The sequence below is a fragment of the Dermacentor silvarum genome, chromosome 1, assembly GCF_013339745.2.
Source record: "Dermacentor silvarum isolate Dsil-2018 chromosome 1, BIME_Dsil_1.4, whole genome shotgun sequence".
Taxonomy (NCBI): Eukaryota; Metazoa; Arthropoda; class Arachnida; order Ixodida; family Ixodidae; genus Dermacentor; species Dermacentor silvarum.
In genome coordinates, this window is record NC_051154.1 from 195530133 (window position 1) to 195550319 (window position 20187).

The window sequence follows — 20187 nt, forward strand, 5'->3', positions numbered from 1 at the left end:
TAAGCTCATTCGAAAGCTTCTAGGATCACGCCAGCAAACTGCTGAAGACTATCGATATTACTTCCAATTCGTGCACTTTTCAAGGGGGGACCACAGAACTCAGGAAGTGAATTGATTTGTGGGAAATTTCATCTACCTGAAGGATTTGTCGCCTTCGTTCTTCTACCTTCATGCACTTATGGCTTACAGTACACTACTCGGGTTGCTGTAGTTGGTGAACATCATGCGACGTCAGATATCTAGAACTGGGAATTCCCTGCCCGTCGCACAGCGCACTGCAACACGCGACGTGGAACACTCAGAATAAAGAATAACAACGAGACCCTTCTCCGAGTACCGAGTCTGATTAAGGGGCCCAGTTCCGCCAAATAATCGCCCGTGCAAAGGGTGTGCCATGTCACTGACAGTAGCACAAGTCGCCCCTTCAAGCACCGTTCGAGCGTGTTCATAGTCCATAAAAAACGACAGCGACCTCATGCAGCCAACATGAGTGCACCAGCTGTCTCACACGGCGGCTTCCGGGCTGCCAATGGAATCCCTGCGACCGTCCCTCACGACGTGGGACGTGTCCCTGCCATTCTCCTTGATTACGGCCACTTCAGTGCCGTTCTCTAGCTGGTGGCCGACGTCCACGTCGATGGCGACATCAGTGTGGTGATTGTCCAGTTGCTGCTGCTGTTGCGACTGCTGCTGGGCCTTCTTACCACCATCGGGTGCCTCTTTCCTGATTGGCGCAGCCTGCTGTTGCTGCTGTTGCTGCTGCTGCCTCTCACGGCGACGCATGTGGGTGGCCACGCCGGCATAAAGGTTCTGTGTAAGCTGCTTGAGCCTGGGCGGGCACGTGATTTCACACGACCCGAGAAGCTCGCCTAACTGAGCGAACGGCTCCTCGACGCCCAGGTGCACGAAGAATGACAGCACTAAGGTGACGGCGTAGTGGCCAAAGAAGAGGTGCATCTGCGAATAAAATAAAAGCTCTGGTTGGCCTAAACACCCCTAAATTATATGATGAAGCGCTTCTTGAAGTTTCTGCTGACTCACGAGCTGCAGCTTACGAATAGCAAGCGAGGCACTGCAAAAACTAATTATGTGTAGACAGTCAGCCCACTACGCACCATGTCGAAGTGCGAGAAGAAGGTGATGTGCCGGTTCTGCGACTTTTGCGACACGATGACTAGCGGGTGGACCAAGAGCATGCAGTAGCTCAGTCGGCCAACCACCTTCAGGGGTCCCCACGAGAGCCACTCGTTCAACAAGCCTGCAAACATTTGAACTGTTATATAAGTGCCTGTGTATCTGCGAACGGTTAAAGGTTACACTGACATCGATGCTGGCAACATCGCCAAAATGGAGACATTCAATTTCACCGCGACACTTCAACGGTAGACGATCTGTTGAATTATAATGCGTATTGTATTTCGATTGTCGTCAAAAACGCTATATGACTGCATAAACAAATTATTTTCTTCAATCACGTAATGACGTTTGCAGTCGTATTCTTTAATTGAAAAAGTACAAACTTTGCATTAAGCATTAAGCAACGCTTGCATTAAGTAAGCAATACAAACTGTTTACTCAGATTTTTTGGCATCGATGGTTTAAAGAGAGAGAAAGCAAAGAGAGGAAAGACAGGGAAGTCAACCAGATGAACGTCCGCTTTGCTACCCTACACTGGGGGTAAGAGAAAGGGGGAATAAAAAAGAGGAAAAGCAGAAGAGAGTGAGCACTGTGTGTGCAGCGAAGCACCATGACACCAAGTTTAATGTAGACATAAAAGTCATGCAGAAATAAGCACTGGATGCAAGGTAACGATGTGTCAAAACGTTCTTAGGCCCTGGTCATGCCATGGTCATGCTATGGTCATGCCAAGGCCATGGCGCAGCATAGCCTAAGTCGCTGTTGCGTCAATAAACCCGATTTAACTAACTAACCTGGTCATGCCTAAACAACAGATATTGTCTCTTAACGCTCTATGGGAGTTTCTCGTGGACCATGACGTGGCCGATCCTCTGTGGACAGTGACATAATATGTGCGTCTTAAAGCTAAACTTTCTTGGCCACAATGATCTATGGACTAGCTTTTCAAAGGGTATCTTTTTTTCGACATAGGCATGTTTGGACCACGTTTTGTAAAGTTGATTACCTTTGTTTCTTTTTATTGCTTTTCGCAGCTAAGATTTTTTTGATAGCCAGCCTTTCAGTGGCCAAGCTCTCAATAATCGACAGCTAATAAAGTTAAGAAGAATAACGTGTCAGTGGGCTTTCACCAATATAAAAAGTGTCCTAATAAATTTGAAAGCTTGTGAATTTAAAGACACAGCATTTTAGCTGGTGTTACAGAAACCTCTGTAGTGTTAACGTCCCGTGTTTTGTTGCTGCATAGCCATATAGTCTATAACTAATAAAAAAAAACTTGATTCTGATGCGAGAATATTTTAAGATATATGAACGCGTCTATAGCGTGCCGATCACATAAACGTACCACTTGACACGTCACCTGGTGCTCGACAAATGTAAAATAGTCTGGAATGTGCTGGATACCTCCGATGCGAAAGGGAACGCTCCGAGAAAATCAAATAAAGACGCTCTCGCTGTTTCCAAGAAACCATATTTGAAGGTAATTTTCAATTACAGCTAGACACGGTTTTGCAAGTAAACTCTTACGTAAACACTGCAACAAGTGGTGCACACATGTGATCGATATATGAAGTATCTTTTTTTCTTATCTACGAACACGCAGAAACAAGAAGACATACATACCTGCGTGAACAAAAACTACAATTTGTCCAGCAGCTTTGATATACGACGGGCGGTTACATGGGGTCACAGGAACGTCGCTATCGCGCTTACGAAGATGTCTATCTATAGGTTAGCGCCAAGGACAACCAACGAAGCTAACCGGAGTTAGTTCAGTTTGCTGTTTCTCGCACGAACAGAAAGATGCTAAAAAGATAAAAACGTCGAGGAGTAATAGAAACAGGCTATGCGTGGGATGTTCAGTCCTATGCGAACACAGAGGCTGTACTTTTGTAAAAGCCGGCCGCAAAGGACTGGCGACCTCGGGATGCTGAGCAACTAACTGCAAGCTGGTTCAACTTATTTAAAAATAACTAGGCCAGAACTTAGCACCACTAAGTATGCGACAGGAAACTTAGCTTGTGCCGTCTCGACAGTTGCGCGCGCGTGCGTCTCTAGCGAACTTGCGCATTCTCATTTACCAAAGTGACATTTTTATACATTGTATCTCTTACAAACTTGCGATTTAGTGCACACTGTGACACGCTCACGTAACGTCATCTCAAGTTTTCTGTCAGATACCTCTAATTTGAATCAAGTCCGTCTGTGATTCTATGAAGAAATGCGTCATCGATGGAGGGATCGAACCTCTGTCTTCCAAGAGCAGCCCAATGCTCTAACCATTAGGGCCACGATGTCGCTCTTTGAAACTTCACGTGCCAGTTTCTCGCATTCTTGCCATGTGACAGGTAGCGCTTTGAGACGGCACTGCCTCAGGGCTTGACTCATACTTCCTGTTAGATACCTCCAAACGGGGTAAAGTTCACCCATAATGCTATCGCATTAAAATATTAGACTGCTTGCTTGGAATGGTGCAGCTTTGAACGCGAAAGCCAGGCTTTTTGTTGATGAACGTAGCCTCAGTTTTATCATTGCTCTTGGTTAATGATTGGTACCGGTACGTACCTAAGCTTATGGGCTGCTCAGTCTTCTATCTTAAAATCAGCTGCTAATTAAGCATGAACTAAGCGAAAGCGTAAGCGCCAATCTTCTTTTTTCCTCTTTACTAAGAAATCGGTTCAATACATATTTTAATATATAAGCTGATGAAGTCGTAAGCATGGTTAAAATGAAGGTCGCGAAATAGTTTTTTTTTTCGTATTTTGATGTAAAAAAAAGCCACAATGCACGGTATCAACTGCACTGACGTGCGTGTAAGGTGCAACAGGCGTAGAGGACCCAGGCGACGGCCAGCGCCCACAGAGTCCGGTGCAACGCCGCGTACAACGAGGCTCCCGCTGGACTGGCTGGCTCAAGACTCCAGCCGAAGCCGCAGTGGAAGAGCACGCTGGTCGTCGTCAGGCTTGCCACCCAACCCATGGCGTACGCCAACTGCAACGACAGCAGCAAGGTTGTTTAATTTCTTTTTTATTTTTATTTTTTTATTTTTCGCTTCTCAAGGCGCAACGTTTACACGCACTAGAGCTGAAATAAAGCAGCGTGTGAGACGTGGTTCCTTAAACCATTGCTTCCCACCCGTCGAGGAACTCTATTAACCGAGTCTTGGTTTATCTGACATCGACCGCGACTGAGGCAGATCCAGAAGCCTCCGAGAGCGAAAGTTTGAAACTTCGGTTAGTCACTTATCTATTTCAAGGGGGCTGGTGTTCGGGTGCCCGTTCGCCGAATACGTGTAACAGTGGAAACATGTCGCGAAGCGGAGTCTGCTCTGAGCAACGGGGCTCCAGAGAAAGGAAGGCTGGGTTCAGACGGGGACGTTGCACTCTTTATCCGATTAAAGGCAGCGGCATGACCAGCACCCGAAGCCTTCCTGCTGACATAGCATTACCGCGAGTCCTTATAAGAGCGTGTAACAAGAACAGCGTTACAGAGGCTTCTCCTTGCACTTGCTTAATACTTGTTCTTAAAGATAAATGTGAAATATTTATTTTTAAAGATCAATGCCGAATTTGGTACATTACACGCTCTCTCACGAAGTCTGTACAGCACTTCAAACGCTGTCAGATAATCGGGAGTCGGAGGTTAAACTTGCAAAGCTTTTCGTTTTTAAAAAATATTTTGCCATTGGCCAAGGACCTTCTTTAATTATAGGTTGGCTATCACGAGTGACCGTGGCCTGTTCTCAGGAAATCCACTGGAGTATTAACTGCTTGGTTAACACGGCCCAGGATCCGTGTTGGCAGATCATTTATGAGCTTTGACGTCCCAAAGTCACAAATGGGACTTGAGGAGAACTCCGAAATTATTTAGACCACTCGAGGTTCTTTAACGTGGGCCGAATGTCGGTACACTAGTGGTTGGGCATTACTAGCACATCGGATTCAAGTTACCGCAGACAATTTTTTTTAGGCTAGAGTGGGTCTGTTCGCACCAGAATTGGATCATTCTAGAAATTTCAATGACACCCAAAATTTACCCAGAAAACACAGATTATTTTCTAATGTATTGTGTGTGACATCTCAGTAATGTGCTACTATAGTTAAGAAAAAGCTTTAGCTAAATGAAAAAAAAAATTCTGGGGTTTTACGTGCCATAACCACGATATTATTATGAGGTACATCAGAGTAAGGGGATCCGGATTAATTTTGACCACCTGGTGTTCTTTAACGAGCACTCAATGCATGGGAGCTTTTGTATTTCGCCTCCATATAAACGCGGTCACTGCGGCCGGGATTCGATGTCGCGACCTAGAGCTTAGCACCGCAACGCCAAAGCCACTACAACACCACGGCGGGTGGGTAAGCGATAGCTCAGAGCCAACTTTGACTTCTCCATTAAAATACAAGAAAAACGTACAATTGCTCTTAATACACAACGCCGAACCTATTTTAAGAAAATTTGTTGTATTCAATGGAGAAAGTTAGGTTCTACCGATTGCATGAAGCAGAATTTTGAGCAAAATCACAGTCTTTTTTGAAAAACTAGGAAAATGAGCAAATTACAAAAAAAAAGATCAAGCACAAAGCTTAACAGGTCGTAACACTGGGCCAAAAGCAGAGATCACAATTTTGTAGACGGTACAACTGTTAGATCGTGTAAACAGGATAAATAAGATGTATAAGTCTGGAGCTTATAGCAAATCGTCACACCAAATACTTGGGGTTTACAAAGGTCATATTCACAAATTATTCGTTCGATTCAGATCCGAGCATACTTCAATTTTGTCCGCAATATCGTAAGATGCAGCTTACAGAATTTTGGTATCGTCATTCTTTTTTTTTTCTCTTTTTTCTTTTCTTTCATTTTGCTCAGTTGCAGAGTTTGCCTCGGGTCCTTTCGTTTTGTTTTCGTTTTCACTCTTGGCATTTTCTGTAAAAATAGGATTGACCACCTAAAAGAAAATCTGCTCCCTGCCATCGGTGTATTTCAGCTTTTTCTTTTAAGTCCAAAAAACGTCATCCAAATCACCAAAGAATAGCGCTCAACACAATAGGGCAGCACAAGAAAGACGACAATGCAGGCGCTCGCTCGCAAATGAGTTTACTCACGGAACGTTTGCGCACAGACAGACTCCGTTAAATGAGCTCGCATCTCTTACCTTATTTGTGCACGCAAATTTGACGGAAACTGTTCGTGTGCATGTGTTCCGTAAATAATCTCATTTGCATGCGCGCGCTCTTATTGTCGCCTTTCTTGTGCTGTCCTCTATAGTTGCGCTCTATCCTTAGGCGACCACGAGCCCAACTCGCCGAGCATGAATGACATCTTATCAAATCTGCATGACGCAGTGAGTGCCTAGAAAAACAATTGATCTCTTCTAATTTATTTTGATATGAACTCCGGAGGTAAAACTTCCTCCTAATACTCAGGGCCCGTATACACAAAGCTTTTCGTTCCTAAGTACTCTTTACCATTGGCGGTAAGCTTCCTTTTAATACTCAGGGTCTGTATACACAAAAATTATGTGGAAAAGTACTCTTCAACATTGGCCGGTAACAACACGATTAGCTGGCAGCTGCACTTACCAGCCGTTCTAGCGTAAGGTATTTTACGCGAATACGGGCCCAGACTTGTGACTAGTGCTGTTAGACAGTCTGGTTGGCTGCTATAATTGTGGACTATGTTAGCGTCGCAATTCAACGGGACACAAGTAGACATAGAGACCACGAATGCTGGTTGCGCGCAGAGTATTTGAAACATGCAACTGTGAAGCGGAACAAAGTAACAGGTAAAGGAGGGGTGGTTGGGTACCTTGGAAAGCCGGTTTTTGTCGAAGTGACTAAGAAGACATCCCAGGCCAAGGCCAACGCAAAATGAGCCCAAGTGCGTGTACGGTTTGTGGTATATCCACGTGGACAGGCGCTCGACTTCCCTGAAAGCGGACGAACATCAACATATTGAAGGCCCTTCGCTGCAAGCGCAGTGGGAAGTGATGATACCGTCAGCGTATTACCTTCATTGCAGGAGTACATGCAATGCGTGAAGAGAGAGATAGAAGTCATAAGGGAAAGGCAGAGAGGTTAACCAGGCTGAACCCGGTAGGCTACCCTGTACTGAGGAAGGGGGAAAGGGATTGAAAGAGGAGAAGGAAGAGAGACGTTCACACTTTGCACTGGAACAAACACAATCAACTATTCATCGCTGAGTCAATCACAAGCGGTCTTATAGGCTGGTGCATTTCAAGAGACGCAGAAGCGCTTTTGTGGCTTTGTACATAGCAGACTCACGAGGGCATGGCGCGAAGATCGTCTGTTCTGTGAAAGGCCTGTCACCTAAGTGCGCTAAAGCTGTCCGAAGGCTAATCTCATCTTCGTATGTTGGGCAGTCACACAGGAGATGTTTGGTCATTTCTTCAGCACCACATGTGCTGCAATTGGTACCGTCTACCATTTCAATTAGGAATGAGGAGGACGTTTGTGAAGGAAACTCCTAGTCGTTGTTACATGAGGAAGCTCGTACACACGTATACATGCAACAATAATGCAGACATACATTATAGAAACAACTGTCATACCACTCGTCAGTTAATGAAAGCGCTCAATATGACATAACGAGTGTAGTTACATCAGAAAAGCTAAATAGCGGAATTCATTAGCGAAAGAACGGTGTGGGGCTGTTGTGCTACCTCCGGTGTCAGTTTCTAGCACGTCATGTAGGCCCGTAAATTACTGGTGGGCTGAATCTGATAGCATATATATTTCCCCAAGAAAGTAAGGTAATGTGACGAAATGAGTAAAGGGGGCTTGAGGCAACGTACTTGGGATAGTGTGTGGAGCAATTTGTGCCGCGAAATTATAGACACTACCGGAGGTACTCGTTGCGATTATGTGGAAATGTAGTCACTATACATGCCTCAAATTTTACATCTTAAAATAGTTTTCTCCTTCCAGTATACCTTCCTCACTCTCTCATATTTGATCAAATACAGTTCACGTCAGTTAATAAGTGCAATAATTCTAACGAAAATGCACTTTTAACAGTACAATAACGGAATGATTTCTGCTATAAGGCATCAAAGGTGTACTGCAAGTGGAGACACTTGGGTCATGCGACATCAGGCTGTGTACCTGTAATTCGGCTCGAAGATGCTTCCTGGAGGCAAATCCTTGGCAAATGTGATGGCTCCAGTGACCACGCACCCAGCGAGGGCAAAGCCGAGAACGCTCGAATAGCCAAGCTTTGCGTTTCTGCGAGGTTTTGTGGGGTTAAAGAAAAAAAATCTACACATCAGCGTTTATTTCCTTAAACTCTGTTCCCTATTACGCACAAATGATGTTATAACTTCTTAATGTGAAAGCAAACATTAATGAACGTATTAACAATGGTGAAGGGCTCTCCCCCTCCCTCCCCCCTTCTTCCTCTATGCATTTCTGTTAGGTGACAAGGTTGTTTCTTGTTCCCGGTGCTGCTTCAAAAAATTTATTTAAAACATGGGCGCACACACGCACGCATGCAGGCATCCACGGCCACTCATGCAAACCTGCACCACGATGAAAACGGCAGCAGGAGAACCATCAAAGCAAATTTGATTTCATGTCTAGGATATCTTAAACTAACACAACGATGTCGGTCTTCAAGTCATTATCGACTTGTTATTATGCAAATGCTGGCCTGGCGCTGGGAACCCTGTCGCCTTTATAAACTCAATTGCGTTTTTCGATAATTCGCTTTAGACAATACAATTTTAAAACGTCCGAGGGCACCTAAGCGTTTCTTTTGAATTGTGAATGCGAAAGCATTAATGTCCAATTGAACGCCGTTGAGCGGTCCTTCGAGTTTTGCGATTACATTGCTGCGGGTTATTATTATTATTATTATTATTATTATTATTATTATTATTATTATTATTATTATTATTATTATTATTATTATTATTATTATTATTATTATTATTATTATTTTACAGTTTCTACGTTAGCATGTTGGCTGTAGACTGCGGACCATTTGGACGATATTGCTGAGAAATCAAGTGCAGTTGTTTTCACGCAGTGCGTTCGCTAATGTCTATGGGGAGAGTCAGGCTGACGATGTCTTCTTCGGTGGCCACGATGTCTTCATCGCCCGACAGGTAGAGGTCGGGTGTGCAGTTTTCGCGTCGCAACGGCCTCGGTGGTGGGCTGGGGTCGATTGCAGCGAGCATAGCGTCCTTCCGCTCCCTTACTCCGTCTGCCGTGTACTGGCGTGGACGGCCATGTTTCGCTACTGCCGAGGTAGATGTAGATGCTTCATACTCCATAGCGGTACGTGCTGCCCGAGCCAGCAAGCAGTAGCAGCCTGCGGTGCCAACGCCGCATGCCAACGACGTTCTGCGTGACGAGAGACCGAGGAAGCAGCAGCGGCCACCAAGGCCAGCCGGCGCGCGCATCAGCTAAGTCCAGTGGGGGTGAGAGAGAGAGCGAGATACAGCGCGCTACTGACGTAGGCGTCGCGGTGATGCCCTCTCTCCTCACGCAACACCTGGCGCGCTATCGTGGCAGCAGGTGTTCCGTTCACCCCCGCTCTGCTCCGTTGAGCACAGCGGGGGCCCGCATTCAGGCGCGCTCGTGACGTGGCGTACTCGTGACGTGGTGTCGCAGCCAATGGCAATTTACGTGGCGTTTCGCTGCTACAGACGGTGGCTCTTTTGCTCAATCGGCCATTTATAATATAATAAATGTTGTACGCGAACTCAGAAGCTCTAAGTCCATCTAAGGCCAACAGTATACGCTCATAATTTATTCACGCATCGAGCCAAGAATCACGAAATAAGAGAACTACGCGCAACACCCCGTATCATTTAAAACATGATTAGCGCGTCCTTAACATGGGATAAATAATTGGTCGACAAGGAAACAAGCACCAAAGCTACGGCGCAAACCTTGTTGCATGCAAATTCGAGCATGTTGTTATTCCAGTCTTCATTATGCAGTCATGCAAAGGATGGCGTGCCAAAAGGATTACAAAATATAAGAGCCCGTCAATAAATCTGAACAAAACTGGTATTACCTTTTTATGACAATAAGAAAGATGAGCCCTATGATGGTGAATTGAATAACCGTAGCTGGGTACCATGTCACGAACAGGCACTGAAATAGAAAATACGTATTAGAAGAAGAAAAGAGAAGTAATAAGTATAAGTCATGAAATACTGCTTTTTTTCTTTTTGGAAACACACATATCTCACTAAATGTTGAATGTTCTCGAGCACTTTTGACGCACCATACTCTACAGTCGAAACGGAAATCAAGTTTCCAGCCCATCCATTAGAAGCAGGGTATGCTTTTTTCAGCGCACTTGACCAATTGTTCATTCTGGATGCTTGTGTTGCGCTTCCGATATTGACGAGAGGATGAATAAAACTACAAAAAGTTTTCAGCGTATGTCCTACGTAGCGTGCTAATCTTCAGCATGACTTTGCAAGAACTCTACGCATCCTGCGGACCTATGGTGATGACCCAGCAGCTCTTGTCTTCAACTGTATGCCCGAGGACGCTAGTTCAATTTGATGCCCTGGCGTTCGCGTTCTCAAGCGGAATGAAGATTTAAAAAGAATTGAGAGATGTCGTGATCTTGGCTCCTCTTACAGCACATGCTAGAGAACTCCTGGAAGTTGAGAGCTGCTCAGAGCCCTCGGCAATGGTCCACCTCAAAACCTACAAAGCTTGATATTACTGCCTGGCGGTCACAAAGAAATGTTAAACAGATGTTTTTAGCAGTCATTGCCGTGAACCACACTAATGAAGCTTGCGATTTCCATCTGCCACTCGGGTCAAATGTTCGACTATAACAGCCTGTTTTCAAGAACTTCCATCACAGTGTCCGTGAACGTGCATGGGTGCAGGTCGTCCGCTTGTGCCTTTGTTCACCTAGGCTCCTCTTCGTTTTCGACGGCATGAACCGTTTAGGGATCGGCGACAATGTCCGACACGCTCAGTGGCTCGGATGTCCCGATGCCATAATCGAAAAACACATTAATCACGACAGGTGACATTGTCTTCCATTCATGCCACAGTATCATCAAGATTTCTGCACCGCTTCGGCAGGCGGATCGACAGCTTTTTTTTTTTTTTTTTGAAAAGTCAGTAAACTTTATTTTCAAATACAAGCATTGGGTACATATACAGAAGTAGGTCCCATACAACATGGCTGAAAGGGGACCTCCTGTTAGGAATTGAGGGGAAATAAATACAAAAAAAAATGGCAAATTCATTGCACATCCTCGGCATTTCCGTCAGCGTTGTACTTGCAACGGGTTTCTGTTAGCATTTCAAAACAGCTTTCAACGCGCCCTTGCCCTTCCAAATATTGAAACCCGCACTTTCATAAGTAACGCTGAATAGTCACTCTAGAAGCAGTGTTCCACTATGGAGCTAGTGAACTTATGGCGTCGTTGGTGGCTAGCCTTTGCATTTTTTGAAGGAAACATGTGGGAAGGGAAGTGTAACGATCGGGAAGCTGATACGCATGGACCCCAAGGGAACTAAGCAAGACCAACGTTTCAGAGCACGAGCTGCCGAGAAAACGTAACAAATAAGAATACATTACCGAGGTTTTATGGCATATCGAATTAGAAACAGACAGAATAGCGTGTTTTGTTATGTCATGCGCAAAATGGCGGTTGCTGTAATTCAGCCTGCATATTAATTGCAAATGATACGAGAGCTAATTAAAACACGTATTAGCCCCGTTTTCAAGAATAAATCCATAAAATTATAAAGTTTTACGTCCATAGGGAACGCCTTGGCTACGAGAGACGCCGCAGTGGGGTGTCCGTATTCATTTTGACCGCATGTGGTACTTTAGAGTGAAACACACGCGTTTGTATATATTCCACTTCTACCGGAATGTGGCCGCTGCTTGAAAATCCAACCCACCACTTCGTGTTCAGTAGCGGGGCGCCATAGGGCACTGAGCCGCCACGCCGGGTTAAAAATAAACGCATTATTTGGAACGTTTTGTAGGTTTATAACTGCTGCATAAGAGCCCCGACATGATTTCAAATGTTTGCAACTGTCAAGGCCGTATCAGTAAAGCTGGCTTCTCCACATAAAGAGGTTATGTGAGGAGAAGGTCGCTTCTGTAATTCCTCTCGCTTTAGACGCAATCGCCGGCATACGTACGTATATTGAAGGTATTTCTGTGTATGCATAACGGCAGAAGGTTGCGATAGAAATGGCAACAGTTGTTATCATGAAAATGAGTAACAAAACTATATCAGCTGGAATTAAACTTGGGTCCTTTCGGTTCTGAGCCTGGCGTCAGTCCCTAACTGCACCAACAAGACACTGCTCGCATGCTGCTCATCTCAACGCGTCGTGGGAGAAAGCAAACGCCCCAGGCAGAATATTGACAGGGATTGCAGTGTACCGTAGCAGAAAAATAGGGTGCCAAGTATGAGCGCATCGAAGACAACGCAAAAGAAGCAAAGATACTTATGTGAGGCAATATTCGGCGAGTCTAACAATTGTCTGAACTATCTCAAGCGTATATCAAATGCAATCAGGTAATTGTCAGAGTTGACCCAAAGGCTTTTCGAGGGTAGTAGAAAGTAATCGAATGCATTGGAAAGGAGCGTCGTCGCGGACTGCGAGAAGTTCAGAAACGGTTCCGGCCATCGCCTGTCTTTTCTGGCGCATTGTATTGCCAAGAAGCCGAAAATGTTCCTGCTGAATACTGGATGATTAACATGAAAATCATTTTGCAATGCGAGTTTCGCTATTGTGAATCAGAAGTCAGCTGCTATTGCTGACATGGCACTGCCGACTGTGAGCATAATCCGTCGCGCAGAGTGCATGCGACCATCCACGTTGTGTTATTCCTCCAGTGCAGTGTGTGTTTTATACGATCGTGGAGAAATATTTAAAATCGCACGTGTGTTTAAGGCGTTTTTAATGTCCATCGTTCAAGTCCACGTCCTACAGCTACCGGCTTGAAAAGTTTCGCGCAACTTGGTTGAACCGTTGATAACGATAGTTTTTGCCACTTATTCGTTACAAACACATTTAGCTTTACTTACACTAAATGACTTTGACACCAGGCTATTCTTTTCTGCTATGAAAAAGCCTCGAGAAATACGCCGTTAAAATGCCTGCCAAGTCAGCAGCGCAGCCATTGGGAAACATTGAAAGCCAATCTAGGCATGCGAATGGAAGGTGCACGTGAACCAGGCCCTCTTCAAAAACCACCAGGCATTGTAAAGGCTAGGGCTATTGTCAGCAAACTAACGCGAGAAAAAAAAAAGGAGAGCGAGAGAGAGATAAACACTTTACGCGTTCTTTATTAAAGTAATGTATGTAGTTTATACGACAGCTACAGACATCTTACGCACTATCTTTCCTCGTCATAACTTTTTTTCTTCCTTTGCCTACACAAGGCGCTTCAGCGAAGGCTTCAAGTAATTAAAAGGCAGAGTAGTGGAACTATATAGCTCATTTGTTTGGAAATGCGTATTATTCGGCCATGTGGTTATTAGAAACAGCCACTACGCCACTCTTAAACTCAACTAATATTGAATACATAACTTTTAATTACTGACTTCACAAAAAATGCTGCAATTATGGTATTGAAGCTTCTAATTGCTCAGCGCATCACCGCTTGGAATGAACCCACAGATTAGCGCCAGTTTCGAGATATTCGTAAAATAATTCGGCGCGAAATGCAGTGGCGTTTCACACACCCTTTCTGTTTCACTGCGAGCATATTTTTGAAGAGTTTTAGGACAGATATGCCGAAGGGGGTGCCACTCTTAGGATTCCTAATAAGTGCGCATAGCGCATACAGTTATCATGAATAATCTATGATTTATTGATGGCGTATAAGAATTGTTAATGATGACTCTTTAGAGTCTGTTGGCAAATGACCGCGGAGTTTCTTATAAATCATGGACACAATATTTTAAGGATTAGAAACAGTTCCTGGTTGGCCGGCGCTTTCCGCTACAGCAGTGTTGATTACTGTGATAGGCCAGAGCGCGGGCCCTGGCAAGTTACAAACCGTTCATGACTGCAACCGACAAAGCTTGTGGCTTCATGAGGCAGTTCCAACTGTAGATATGTAGCACTGTCTTTGCGTCGTTTATGTTACTTGGTGTGGCAACGAGTGCTGTCGAGTCAGAGGCACGCCTCTGGCTACGCATCGTGACATACGCTGGAGTACTGTGGGCAGAACTTTTTCTCGTCGGTGTGAAAAGTTCATGCCGGATGCCAAAGCACACGGTCAGACGCCAGGCATCACGGGCCACGTTTAGCTTTTCACCAATTTAGTAATTAGGTCTGACAATGCTGCGTTAACTTCGAGAAAACGCACAAGCCTACGGCGTTGTGCTGTATTCCACGATATGAGCCGGGAAATCTTAACGATATGATTACTCTGTCCTTTCTTCAAGGCATCCCGTCAACAAGGACGTTTTTTGCTGCTGCTGCTACTGCTACAGACGCATCCGCGTAGTTTTCAGGCAGTGTTTTGCAGCATGTCCCGGAATGCCTACTCACTCCTGCTTCCCCACTAATTAAATTCACACCCCTGTAAGCTTCGACGAAGCCTATATTGCAAGCCGACAATAAGCCAAAAACAGTAAAGACTTGTCCCCAGTCGTGTGCGGGACACTTTGCAAAAAGACGACCGAACTAAAGCCTCATGTCGTAACGCTCATGTCACAGTTCATCTTTATATCCCGAGAAAAACATATTTACAGTGAAAAACCAGTGACAAATGAACTTGTAAAAAGCGATATTGCATTGACAATACTGTATAAAAGATGTGTAGGAGAAACGGGGTTGGGTAGCAACGCCGGCGAAGGGTGACTAACCGAGATACAAATCGTGGCAGTTTATTCACTCACATTTTTTAAGTGGCCCATCGCCGATGTTAATTGCAAAGGGATACTTAACAATTACCTCCAGAAGGGCTCATTCAGCATTGCAAATGGTGCCCGACATCTTTCGCGTATTTTCCTGTCGCGTATTTTCCTGACGTATTTTCCTGACGCGTATTTTCCATTTCGCGTTTTTTTCCTGACTTACAAGAAGTCGTCACTCACCATGCTTTCTGCGTTCCAAAAGTTGCTTATGTAGAAGAGGTTGGTCCACCACACCGCCGAGCAACGTTCGATCTCAGCGCCAGCATAATCCTGCCAGAATGGCCCGTCGTTGGTCAGCGGCAGCAGCAGGAGCACGCTCAGCACGGCCAGGAACGGCGGCGTCATTCTGTGCCCCGACGCCCCCCACAAGCCATTAGCAAACACTCTTTCCCAATTACATCACTTGATACCCTTTCTTTTTTCCACACTGGCAAAGTTTCACCACGGTATCTGGAGCCATGTTCGCGAACATTGCTTACAAACGAAAACTTCGAGGTTGCTTTTGTGTGCCCAGATGCAAGCCGACATAATAGCGACTGCGTACCCCGCCTCATTTCTTCAAGAATTTTTGAGCTGGTCTTAAGAACGAAATTATAACTTCATTTAATGAACTTCGAAAGTGCATGTGAGGTGCAAGATTGGTAAATCAGTGCAGCGTTATTCAATAACTACGCCGTAGGTTAGGGCTCGGAAAGTAGGTTGAAATTTTAGGAGGAGAAAAGCTTGATTTTTTTTCTTATTTTACTTCGTCCTAAAAAAAAGAAAAAAAAAGAGGAAAGAAAAGTGTCACTATGCCAGTGAAATGAAGCCCGTAAATTGTGTACCACATAAGTTATCACTTTTGGAGTATACAGATTCATGCTAGTCATTATCTTGCGTATCATTTCTTTGAACTGGTGTGCAATAGTTTCAAAGTTCCCCAGTTTGTTATTTAATTACTTTCCACAAAACATAAAATGGGCGGTGCATCTTTTAGATGCATATATATCTTGTTCTATTCAATAATTCCCAATAGGATCTATAGCGTAGGTCACAAATCTATAATGTTCGTCCAGTAGGCGCCCTCTGAGCAGCAAGCCCAACATTCATTGTCGCGGTACATATGATCCGACTGTTAGGGATGAAAAACAACAGCAAGGACAGTTTCGGCAATGGTCTCATTCACTGAGATTCAGCAAAAGCTGGCTTGTAAAGCTGTGTTGATGTTGGAAATAAGCATCACTAAAACGTTAACGCTTGAATCAGACACCCCGCCTCATTTCTTCAAGAATTTTTGAGCTGGTCTTAAGAACGAAATTATAACTTCATTTAATGAACTTCGAAAGTGCATGTGAGGTGCAAGATTGGTAAATCAGTGCAGCGTTATTCAATAACTACGCCGTAAGTCTGACTCTCGGCGTCAAGAGAGAGAGAGTGAGAGAGGAAAGGCAGGGAGGTTAACTAGAAGCGAGTTTCCGGTTTGCTACCCTACACTGGGGTGGGGAATATAGGGGTTGGAAAGAGTGTAAATAGAGAGAGCGAAAAAAAAACACAGGCATAGATAACAGAAAAGGTGTTCCGATTACAGACGTTCACACAGGCCAGTCAATTTCAGGAAGCGCAGGAGCGCTTACACGGCCTTCTGATGCGATGTTGAGTCGCGTTGATGTTGCAGAATTCTTTCTTCCGATAAAGGCTGGTCGTGCAACTGATTCAGCACGACGGAAAGAGACTCGGTGTCAAAATAAGTGTGCTATCATATAGCTTTAGTTTAGCTGTCATCAGCGGTGGCACAAAAGCGGTGCAGAGTAACTAGAATTAACATCGACAGTAGCTGTTCTCTGTAACTGACAAAGGTGTAACGCTAACATAGATCGTTCTTGTTAAGGCCTTATCGACTGTCGCTTGGCTTTTTGTTTCCTTCTGTCAAGGAAAGGCTCCATAAGATGTTCCTTTGCTGTAAATTTCTACAGATGTCTTCGTGCTGTCGTTTTCCGATGCTGCGCTTTCTGGTTGCACGACCTGAACCACTACCAGAGCAAATTTTTCAAGATTATGCTTTCATACAAAAACTTTCATTTACAATACTTGGCGTCTGGTAAACCGGACACTTTGGACATCTTACAAAGAATAACCGTAATCGAGTGGCTGAATGAAATATCCGTATGACTAGACCATTGTACCCGTTTGACAAGCCTAAATTCAACCAGATGTTTCCCGTCTGCCTCACTAGCGCATGCGCTCCGACATGAAAACAGCAACAAGCAGTTTTCCTATTACCCACAACAAAATTCTGAGTGGATTAACATGATGAGAAAATAACCTCCCACCCCCCCACAAAAGAAAAAAAAAACACATTCCACATAGGTATAGCATAAAATGCTGCCTCAACTCCTCGCCCAAACCTTTTTGTCCCTGTAAAGACGAAGGTGTTCAAAACTTGCGTATCACGATTCTTTTCGTTGCGTCCGCGTCAAAATTACGAGAGAGAGCTGCGACAGAAGCAAATAACTTTTTATGGACTCGTTAGTCAATAGCATCGTCGTAATTGGTTCAGTCAGGTAATGACACTAACGTATCAACTATTCCCCGCATCGTGACTGCGAATGTTAAATATGTCGCAGAAAAAAAGAACACTCGACTCTGTTTAGAGCCAACTCTTAAGGTTGAGTTATAGTGTTCTCATCCCTCCCTCCTACAGCTCCTCAAATGATCCGTCCAGTTGAGCTTTCAATATTTCTTGTAGCGCATGTAACAAACAACTTCATGCAAACGCTGTACAGATTGTGCAGAACTACGTGCACCTGTTACCCTCTCTCTATTGTTTTTGTTTTCCTTTCTTGGATAGTTCGGGCTGCGAGACGTATAGATTTGATGTACAATAGGTAATGAGAAGGTAAATAACATAAAGTTGGTACAGGATAAAATTAATACATTAATTGTATAAGTTGTGCCTACAAAATGCGGCGAACTCATAAAGAAATTGAGGAAGGTGGTTCTCGTGCGTCTTTTTGTACACCATGGTTTTCTTTCATTTCCCCACCAAGAGAACGAAAACATGACCAGATTGCGTTTTGCCAAACTTGCAAGACATGTACCAACATACTAAATAACGTAAGAAGAAAAGTTGAAAAGCTATCAACACACTCCGTTGCGATGTTGTTATCTTTACTTGTTTCATTAAATTCTAATTTATTTGTCTCTCTTACCATTATCATTTATTCATTTATTTCTTGCAGCATAACATAGAGAAATGGAGCAGCCGAGGTACTCTTCACCTCAATCTCTCCACAGTAGCTCATGTATAGCAGAACAGAACTATTAGGATCAAAGTTAAGGTAATATGCAACCTATGTATTAATAGATGTGCCCCCAAACGTTCATGATGTAAGTACCTGAAACGTAAATTGAATGTATAAAAAATTGCGCCTTCTGTATGTTCGTTTTTCCATGGTCATGCTGGTATATTATACGCATTCTTTATCCTTCCTTCCTACCTCTTATATATCTCGAAATTCACATTCACAATTTCAATTCACTTTCATTCCCAATGTTTCACAGTTCACATTCAGTAAGTCATATATTTCACTGTATCTTAGTTGTGCTCCGGTGGTGCAGGAGATGCATTTTAATTTTGCCATTTGATATCTTACTATCATTTATCATCCATGGCACAACGACAAAGGAATCAAGCTACTCTGACTGGTTCATAGTAACAATGAAATTTAACCTTTCTACGAAAAATTGACCTGCACACAAACGGGAAATCAGACGCACGTTAAGAGACCCTCTTCTACGAGCCAATCCGTGGTTTACTGCGACTCGTTAAAAAAAGCTTCGCTGCCTGTTCCTTTAGTTCACTTTCCGATAACATGATTGCATATGCAAAGCTGAAACACGCTCCACAAATGTTACCATTAGGCATGTTGAATATGCCGCCTGAGCACACCTTCCGCATCCAGACCGACGGCACAGAGCGTGGGGTGTCACGCCGGCAGTCTCGGAGGCGATGCATCGGTGTTTGTGTTACCCTCGCTGCTTATCAGGCAGCGCTACCAGTCTGCTTTAGAAACCAAGGGGTGTGTTTCCGCGGTATTTTCATTTCCATTCAGAATCGGCTGTCCCTAAATGGTTTGAGATAAGGGCTGCAGATCAGGTGCCCAATGTTAGAGTAGCTGTGGTAAACTAGGTAATTCATGCTAGCAAATAAGCTATCAGCTAGGGCGATCAATCTACGCGAGTGAATGATACAGAAGAGCTGTTTGCCAACCGTGAGAGGCACAGCAATGTATAGCCGCGAATAGACAAAACGGGGCTGTAGTGTTGTGATGCACTTACCGGAAGTATTTCTGCAGGAGAATGCTAAAGACCGACTTGTAAGAGTACAGCTCGCACTTGTAGGCCAGGAATAGGCCGCTGCAAATAGATAAAATCAAGTAAGTTAACTTTATTTTTGACAGCAAGCACCAGAACGCCTTAGAGTACAGACTATGCCTCGACTGCTACGAACGCATAGGCAGTACGGGAGCAGACAGAAACATACAAATGCATGGGAGTGACCGGAAAAAAAAAAAACGTTGAGCGCAGAGTATAACATTTAAGATGTTGCAAGAAACTGAATGATAAAACAGTACGAGGAAAAACAATAAATAAACTTTATCTGGTTTTACTATGACCCCTCTGCCGTGAAGCTGCACGGCAATAATGGAACGTTTGAGCTAACTTTTACCACCCACTGTCACCGTCATACCAACGCCACGAAGCAGTTCGTTACGAGAGAAGTAAATGACGACGTAATTAAGAGGCCGCTATCATGAAACGAACAAGAGAAATAGAAATAAGAAGTGCTGGGACGAACATTATTTTAGAACCATTGCTGCAAGAAAAACGCGTAACATTGCCGCTTGAATTAAGGTTTGCACACGTCTACGAGATACCTTCTACAAACCGTTGAAAGTACCTCTCTAAGTTCATAGGTATGAATTCGCGAGTGTTAATTGTAAGTGGTGGCACGTTCAACGCCGCTGATGCATGCGCAACGGCTGTCTCTCGGTGAGGTTTGAGGAGGCGGCGAGGTGCCCCCCCCCCTCCCCCTCCCGCAGGAACGCCTAGAAAAAAGTTCCCTATGAACTCCGTTTGCCGGCAAAACGTTAGGAGGCTACCGCCACGTTTTT

The 20187-nt window shown here is 44.4% G+C and overlaps 1 protein-coding gene across 1 annotated transcript in view; it reads right to left on the minus strand.

Annotated features, from left to right (window-relative positions):
- Positions 1–504: 504 nt before the first annotated feature.
- LOC119436269 (O-acyltransferase like protein-like) overlaps positions 505–20187 on the minus strand; it is a 49287-nt gene continuing 29604 nt past the window's right edge. The window contains exons 8-15 of the mRNA XM_037703072.2: positions 19352–19429; positions 15215–15380; positions 10183–10262; positions 8265–8384; positions 6949–7069; positions 3945–4128; positions 1116–1258; positions 505–957 (exon numbers count right to left, since the gene is read on the minus strand). Coding sequence (XP_037559000.1) covers positions 505–957; positions 1116–1258; positions 3945–4128; positions 6949–7069; positions 8265–8384; positions 10183–10262; positions 15215–15380; positions 19352–19429 — 1345 coding nt within the window. The remainder of the gene's footprint in view (positions 958–1115; positions 1259–3944; positions 4129–6948; positions 7070–8264; positions 8385–10182; positions 10263–15214; positions 15381–19351; positions 19430–20187) is intronic.